Source organism: Cibotium barometz, chromosome 56 (assembly GCF_041138505.1).
Source record: "Cibotium barometz isolate CiBa-2024 chromosome 56, ASM4113850v1, whole genome shotgun sequence".
Taxonomy (NCBI): domain Eukaryota; kingdom Viridiplantae; phylum Streptophyta; class Polypodiopsida; order Cyatheales; family Cibotiaceae; genus Cibotium; species Cibotium barometz.
In genome coordinates, this window is record NC_141101.1 from 30160936 (window position 1) to 30168535 (window position 7600).

Consider the following 7600-nt stretch of genomic DNA (forward strand, 5'->3'; position numbering starts at 1 on the left):
CTGAGGAGCTCCCTCAAAAACTGTATGACCCCAAAAATCGCAAAAGCCATGCAACAGCCCCCCACGTCACAAAACCATCATGAACACCCACTCTGATTAGCAAACAACAAACTGCTCTCCATACTGGCTGTCCATATGGACATATCCACAAGCAATGTCTCAAGGACTCAATCTGTAATGTGCATCAGACCCCATGTGCCAACCAGCAAGCCTACATGTGCTACCATCCACATGAAGTAGGCATATCCTGCAACTAATCCTGAGACCACACATGCATGACCAAAACTGTCTTTGAAAAGCAAGAGAGATCCTCTGATCACTCCATACCTCTGACCGTCGAGGACAATGACGAGCCCGCTTGGACCTCAAGAGGATCCCTCTCCCAACTGGAACATTGTACTAAAAAAATGAGAGCGGGGCTCTATCAGACTGCAGCGGAGGCCACTGCCACTCACCAAGATTCCAATCCAAGGAAACCAAGGGGCATCCTCTCCAAAGCCACATCCTCCAAGCGGAGCCTCCTCCGCTGAGAAAACACAGTCAACACAGGAGCGTTTCCCCAAGGCTCCCACCACTCTAACTGGCTGCCACAAAACATCTAAACGCTGATCAAAAGGTCCCTCTCCCTAAAAAGACAGCGCACATGCTATCCATGGTGTCCAGTATCTGCAGCGTCTCTCTCTCTCTCTCTCTCTCTCTCTCTTGAAAGAAGCACATCACTGTTTCACGATTACTTTGAACCCTTGTAGGCGCCCCATAGGTGCCAACCTACAAGGAAAGTAAAACTGAAATATCAGCCTGAAGGCCAAATACAAGGCTGCCCGAAGGCATAGGACCTGTAGCCCATCATGAAACTGAAAAATTGAAAGAAACACCCACAGACTGAACATCAGCTGAAAGCCATGGCTGACAGAACTATAAAACTATAAAAACCAGGGGAAAAACCCCTCCTAGTGAGAGTAAAAAGTGCCTTGGTACTAGGTGGAGAACTGAGAGGAGAAGTGGTCCAAATGTGCCTCTGAAAGATAGGCACATCGTCATTGCCAAGTAAGAATCCTCCAAGAAGATGGTAAGGGGGTAGCTGAAGCAACCAAGACCGCAGAGCGCCTGAGAAGAAACCAACCGCCAATGATGAGGATGAGCGGGAAGAAGCTCATGAGGCCACCCGAGAAAGGTACTGGCACACCGAAAGCAGAGACAGCCTGAAGGAGCTTCGAGCAAACAGTTCCTGCTGTGACCACCACTGGACGGGTCGAAGGAACAGGTAGCAGTGTCGGGTACTAGTCCGAAAAGTACTCTGTGGAACAACTCGTACAAGGAGAAAAGAGAGCCCGCCTGCCCAGCAACAACACTTCAAAGCAGAGCACTGGATGAACTCCACTTCACGAGGTGGCCCGAGGAGAGAGCCGCCGAGACCAAAAACCCAGCCAGACTAAACGCAGAACACACACAAGCAAGACATACACACCCACATATCTGAACCTAACGACAGCAAACCGTCACGCAGAAAAACACCAAAACCCGAGACACAAAACCAAGTCAAACACGCACACTCTCCCACACAAACACAAACACACCAAAGCCCACCCGCACCCTCACAGAAACACAGACAGACATTCACAAACACACACACATATGCACACCACAAACACACAGACACTGACATTACCCACACACACATACACACACAGGCACACACACACCCGCATCTGCCCGAACACACTTTTCGTGCCATCGGGCCTACTACCGTTGAGCAGGTCTGTTGCTCCGGGTACGTCGCGGCTGGGACACCTTGCCATCGGAGCTCCCCGAGCTCATGGAGCTGTTGTCGCAGCTCCTAGAGCCGCCGAGTGTAGCCCACCAAGCTCTGCCGCAGATCCCTAGAGCTGCCCTCGATCTCTGCCTAGGAGCTCTTGAGCTCACACAAGCCATCATTGGCTCCGTCGCAAAGCAAGCTCCCGCCATAGCCACCAAGCTCTGATACTAGTTGTGAGGATCGTGCAGGAGGAGTGTACTCCGGACCAAATTGTGTCATCAAACTTTAAAAGCATGTACTATCACAGCTAAAAGTTTGAGATCATGGGTAGAATACTCAACTCATGAGTGTGCAACTTACAAGATTCATAAGCTATCAGCTTCCCTTCTTGAGAGAAACACCACCAACAGCTTGGCCACTAGCATCAATGAGGACTTTGCTTCCCTTCTTGAGAGAAACACCACCAACAGCTTGGCCACTAGCATCAATGAGGACTTTGAACATCTTTAAAAAATTAGGAAGCTGCGATATTGGGGCATGTACTAATGCTTCTTTCAACCTCTCAAAATAAGCCTAAGCACGATCAATCCAAAGGAACACTTTGTTTTTCTGCAATAAATGCACAATATCGTCTTGTTGTCCCCTTTTTCTTTTAAGTGCTCTATTGAGCTTGTATTGAATTAAACACAGTGATACAAGTTACCCTGGCATATCCTTTGCACAGGGTTTTCAGCAGATTACATCAGAGTCCAAAAAAATACAGTGTCGCACCTACTTCTAGCCCTTTCATGGCTTGCTTTGTTGATTGGACTAGGATTACATCAAAGTCCAAAAAAATACAATGTCGCACCTACTTCTAGCCCTTTCATGGCTTGCTTTGTTGAATCCTTCTATTACAGAGTTGCCATCAGCAAGATTCCAGTACCAGATTTGCGTCGAGAGGCTCACATTTGCCCTGGAAGAGTTTCTCATTTTTCGTCTGCCAAATCACTCTCAATGTCGTAGCTCTGACTATAACGATGTCCGTGAGATCTTCATTTGCAATTCTTCTTGAGCCCAATGCCAGGTCACGTCTAAAGAACGGAATGCCCATATGTGAGTGCACCCATTTGCATACTTTGCCGGTGAAGTCTCTGATTCCCGTACATCCCCAGATCGAGTGTGTGATGGTCTCATTCGGGAGCTTCTAACACAGGAGCCGTCACCTAGACCTCTCATTAATGCCTTATCCCCGGTTGGCAGGAAACCAAAACATTTTCTAGAGAAAACCTTTGTGCTTCTCCTCGCAGTCGGACTTCCAGATGTTCTCCACCACTTGGCCCCACTTGTTCGTTGCCTAGGTTTTGGACCAAATCCTATTAAGATAATCAACTGTTAATTGGAAAGGTTAGCTCTCTCCTAACCCCAGTACGGAGTTCAGAGTTAGCCAACCATGAGCTACAGGGAACCCACTGTGCTCACACCTGCAGACCTCAGACACTTACAGTTGTTCATGGTGGTGACACCGCCTACTGGTGTACACAGAGGAAGAGGGAGAGATAAGTCAACCAACACATGTTCATATTACTGATGCTTAATACAAGGAGATGGCCCTGAGGTAGGGAGCTAGTTACAGTACAGTAGCCATGCAAGGCTAAGCTACAGCTCTGCATACACACACACACACAACCCCCTAAAGCTATGGAGACTAGACCACTACAATTTTTCTACATCTTGAAAGTAACACTACTAAGCAGTGGATTGATACAAATAACATGATGCATCTCCCCCTCCCTCTCCCCAGTGAGAATAACCTTGTGATGATCACAACTGAAAAGGATGTTGCACATTCCCATAGCCTCATGAACAATGCGAGAATCAAAAATCTGAGAGCCTTCTCTAAAAGTCATCTCTGCCGTGTGCAAGACTGCAAGGAAACCATCTTCACTACCACTATACCACCACCCTTGGACACACGCTACCAGATCAAACCATGCCTTCATTACAACTGTATCATTGTAATCAACATCTTCTTTCATCCACCCTTGCCCACTTTCAACCTTTCCTGTCAATGGGTTGATCCTCCATAATACCTGGCTTGGGATGGTTCCAACCAAACCAAAACTGTCCCTCTTCAATACATGTAAAGCCTCCAAGAGGACAGATTGACAGTTGACAAGCTGGCATGGGATTGTCTCAAAGAACTGTCGTGCCATTATGATCTTCTGGAGTAGCTTCAGCTCATTCGACCTCCTTCCAAGGATCATCAAAAGGAGCAACGTATCCACAGCAACACATTCATTTTTCGGTAGCAAAAACCCACCCCTCTCATCCATTTGAGTGTCTATAGATGTAGCTGCCAAACAATATGTTCCGTGTGATAGTGAGACACATGGAATGTTGTACAAAAGTAAAAACTCAAAGAAACAATACCTACATTACACATAGATAGAGAGATACAAATTTAACATTTGTTAGTAAAAAATTTAGAAACAAGAACGTTATACTTGCTTGTTAAAAAAGTTTTGTAGAAACCTAACAGAGCTGTTCAAACATAGAGAGACAGAGAGAGATATTTTATATTAGATAGTTAAAAAAGTTTTGAACAACCTGTAAGAGCTAACGCTGTATAGAACAATCCAAACTATATTCAAAAGAGAATTTACATGAGGATAAAACGAGCCATAATTACAAAAACTCTGCTGCAAAAGTAAACCTCCCTTAATCCATACCACCAAGGGAGGCCAACTTTTGCTGGAGTTCTTCATTTGTATTGAAGTCAGCTTGCCGATAAAAATCATTTTCAGACTCAAAAACAACTGGTCCAAATCCTTGTGACTGCTTTAGGCTTTCCACAAAAGAGCTCTCATCAATTTTATACTTCTCAGAAAGAGCCTTGCTGCTGAACTTCAGAAAGTTGTTGTTTCTTAGCTTTATGAAGCTTGGATCCCTACACAGTTTTCAAATTAAAACAACTGTCACATTCATCAAATATAGCAAAAACCTTAACTCGTGTATTGCAAAATTACAACAAATTCAGAGAACCTAAATACAAACCTCATATCGTAGTACTTCCCATTCAGATATACTTCTCTCCCCACATCGCGATTGTTAAAATTCTGTAAATCAAGCTCTAGCAGATACAACGCTGCAATTAGGGCTTTACACTAGAATATTGTTAGAAGAATGAAGAATGTACAAAAAGTATAGCAACATACTGGAGCGGAAGTCTTCAAATGCACGTTTCACATGACTGGCAGCACCTTGTTCTACAAAATAGAAGTTAAGTTACAACCAATCTGTCCAGACAGTAATCTTGCACCACGTAAACACAAACCTGAGAAACATTATGTTTAGAGCTTTTTTTACATTAAAATCCTGTTAGAGGAATGAAGTATGTACAAAAAGTTCAGGCAACATACTGCAATTATAGTCTTCAAATGCACGAAGCTGCGATTCCTCATAAGTGACACCATCTTGTCCTACAAAAATAGGAGAAACAATTACAACTTACAATCAATCTCACCAATCTAGACACCAATTTTGTATCATGCAGATGCAAACCTGAGAAATACCCATCGCATGAAATATCCTTGACAGCATCAGCATTACCTGCATTACCTTTGTTTCATTAAGATGTGGTCTGCAATAGAAAAAATCAGATCAGTCTCAAACAGTCAAAATACCATACTGAGAAAGCTACCTTTACTAAAACAATTGGTTGAGCCTTCATTACTGCTGCTTCCATCAGCATTAGTTACCGGCAATATCATGTGATCTGCAGAGAAAAACAAAATCAGTCCAGAGAAGTCAAAATATTCACCTTCTAATATGGAGAAGGGATTGCTACAAAGGTGCCTTTATTAGAAGTGTCACGAGAAGCAATGCATGCAATACTGCCATTTTTATCAGCATTATCTTCAAAATCTTTCATGAGGTGCTCTATATATCCCTTCCTAGAAGGCAACGCCCTTGTAGTTTGCAAACGGCCTTCAAACAAATGAGCAAGATGTGAGAGGATAAAGAGAGAAAAAACAGCACATGAAGGTAACATAAAGATTCTGACCTGAGAGTGACGAACGTTTAAGTACAAGATGTTTACAAGGAGAGTAATCTGGCTTCACACTGTTAGCTGTGCCTGTAAAGATAGATTGCAAACACTATTAGAAATGCATGTAAGGTGAGCACGGCCAGAAAGGGATAGACGGTTTAGAGGTCAACAAGGCTGATATGGAATCTTTGTTGCCTATCAAGCCCCAAAACTGCACCAATGAGGATATACGGCATAATGTAGAACAAATTTTAGCACATATGAAAGTACAACTGCCATATCATAATGATCTCCCTCATTTATTTTGCCAGCAATCATATATACGCAGTTTATGAGGGGACAGATGGTGGATTTCTCCTCCAGCGCAAGACAAGAAAGGCCAAATTCTTGGAGATTTTTATGATTGAGGATACAATATCCAAGACTTTAATAGGCATGCAAAGACTAAGATACGAGAGCAAATTCATGCACAAACAGAGGAGTTTAGCAAGGCCCGAGAAGATAGAGATGTCGCAACTGCTTTGCTTGTATTTGACGGCTCAGCTTCATGAAAGCATGCCTTCGAAACGGCTATTCAACTTTGGACTGGTGATTGGGGGAAGCAGATGAAAAGCAGCTGCTGTTGTTTGTGATGTGCCACTAGATACAAAAACCGTTCCATACAAGTCGATTGCCTACCGACTTGAGCAGATCACTCTTCGAAAAAACCGTTCCATACAAGGATGTGCATGCATGGGAAAAACAACAAGAAATACCTGCAAGAGAAGACTCCGCATGCTTGCTGAAAGGATTGAACTGGGCGCGGCAAAAAACAGAAGGCTCAACATGCTTGCTGACTGCACGGGAAAGAAGCTGCTCCATGTCTGAGAATGTCTCTTTCTTGGAGGGAGATGAAGCGCGAGTTGGGTAAAGGTCCCAAGCGCTGGGAGATGGGATCGATGGCGGGGGTAGATGAAGCGCGAGTTGGGTAAAGGTCCCAAGTGCTGGGAGATGGGATCGATGGCGGGGGTGGAGCTGGGTATCTGGGCCGTTAGATTAAGGGGGAGGGCGGTAGCTTTTTTTTTTTTTTTTGGGCCTCCCGAAGGCAAAGGCCTTAGCGTTGATGAATATGTTGTTCGCTCTATTCATCTAACCATTCTAAGTTATTGCCCAATATTGATTAGGGGGTCACACACTCAATACCATTTTGAAGTCTTGGATGTGTTTAGTTGTTGGGCTGTTTGTTTTGATTTGAAGTTTATTTGCATTAGGACATACTATTTTCATATTTTAAAAGGGAAAAACCTTGGTTTCTTGGTGATTTGCATGATTTTGGAGCCCATAAGGCTTTGATCTTATTGCATTAAGCCAAGGAATAGCTTAGAAATTTCGTGTTGAAATAAACACCAAAATATAATGGGGTTAAGGCAAATAGGGTCAAACTTGCACTTGGATCATAGAGAGCAATGCTTTTTTCCTCATCGAGAGGCACAGCCATTGATTCTTTTCCATATAGAACAAGGACTGTCCGGGATTTACTTCATCTATCGTACCATAACAGAATTGAGTCTCATTTTAGGGATCCATCAGTCCACCAGCCTAACCCCATCGAGTCCCATGGGTTAGCCAACCGCGCCCAACCACTATAGTGATAGGATCCATTTAGGAATTTGGTTATGTTTTGTCCCGGGTAGTACTAGGGAAAAGAGTTCCCAGGCCCCCTAGCCGACGCTTCATGCAAACTTCAAGATAGTCACACCACTTACACACCTAATATGAAATGGCCTTTTTCACAGATTCAACTGTCTTTAAAATAATCTTTTATTGAAACCATA

The 7600-nt window shown here is 43.8% G+C and overlaps 1 protein-coding gene across 7 annotated transcripts; it reads right to left on the reverse strand.

The window, feature by feature from the left end:
- Positions 1 to 2400: 2400 nt before the first annotated feature.
- Positions 2401 to 6812, reverse strand: LOC147607111 (uncharacterized). Of its 7 annotated transcripts, none has more exons than XM_086791213.1 (9): positions 6542 to 6811; positions 5802 to 5873; positions 5594 to 5725; positions 5439 to 5513; positions 5300 to 5356; positions 5158 to 5217; positions 4954 to 5004; positions 4793 to 4868; positions 2401 to 4685 (listed from the first exon to the last, which is right to left on the reverse strand). In XM_086791213.1, the coding sequence occupies exons 1-9, from the start codon at positions 6645 to 6647 to the stop codon at positions 4457 to 4459; spliced, it is 858 nt and encodes a 285-aa protein (XP_086647339.1). In that variant the 5' UTR covers positions 6648 to 6811; the 3' UTR covers positions 2401 to 4456. The 7 variants fall into 7 exon arrangements, with proteins under 7 accessions (XP_086647339.1, XP_086647340.1, XP_086647343.1 ...); XM_086791214.1 differs by having other exon boundaries at positions 5300 to 5347; positions 6542 to 6809; XM_086791217.1 differs by lacking the exon at positions 5594 to 5725.
- Between the last annotated feature and the right edge of the window lie 788 nt (positions 6813 to 7600).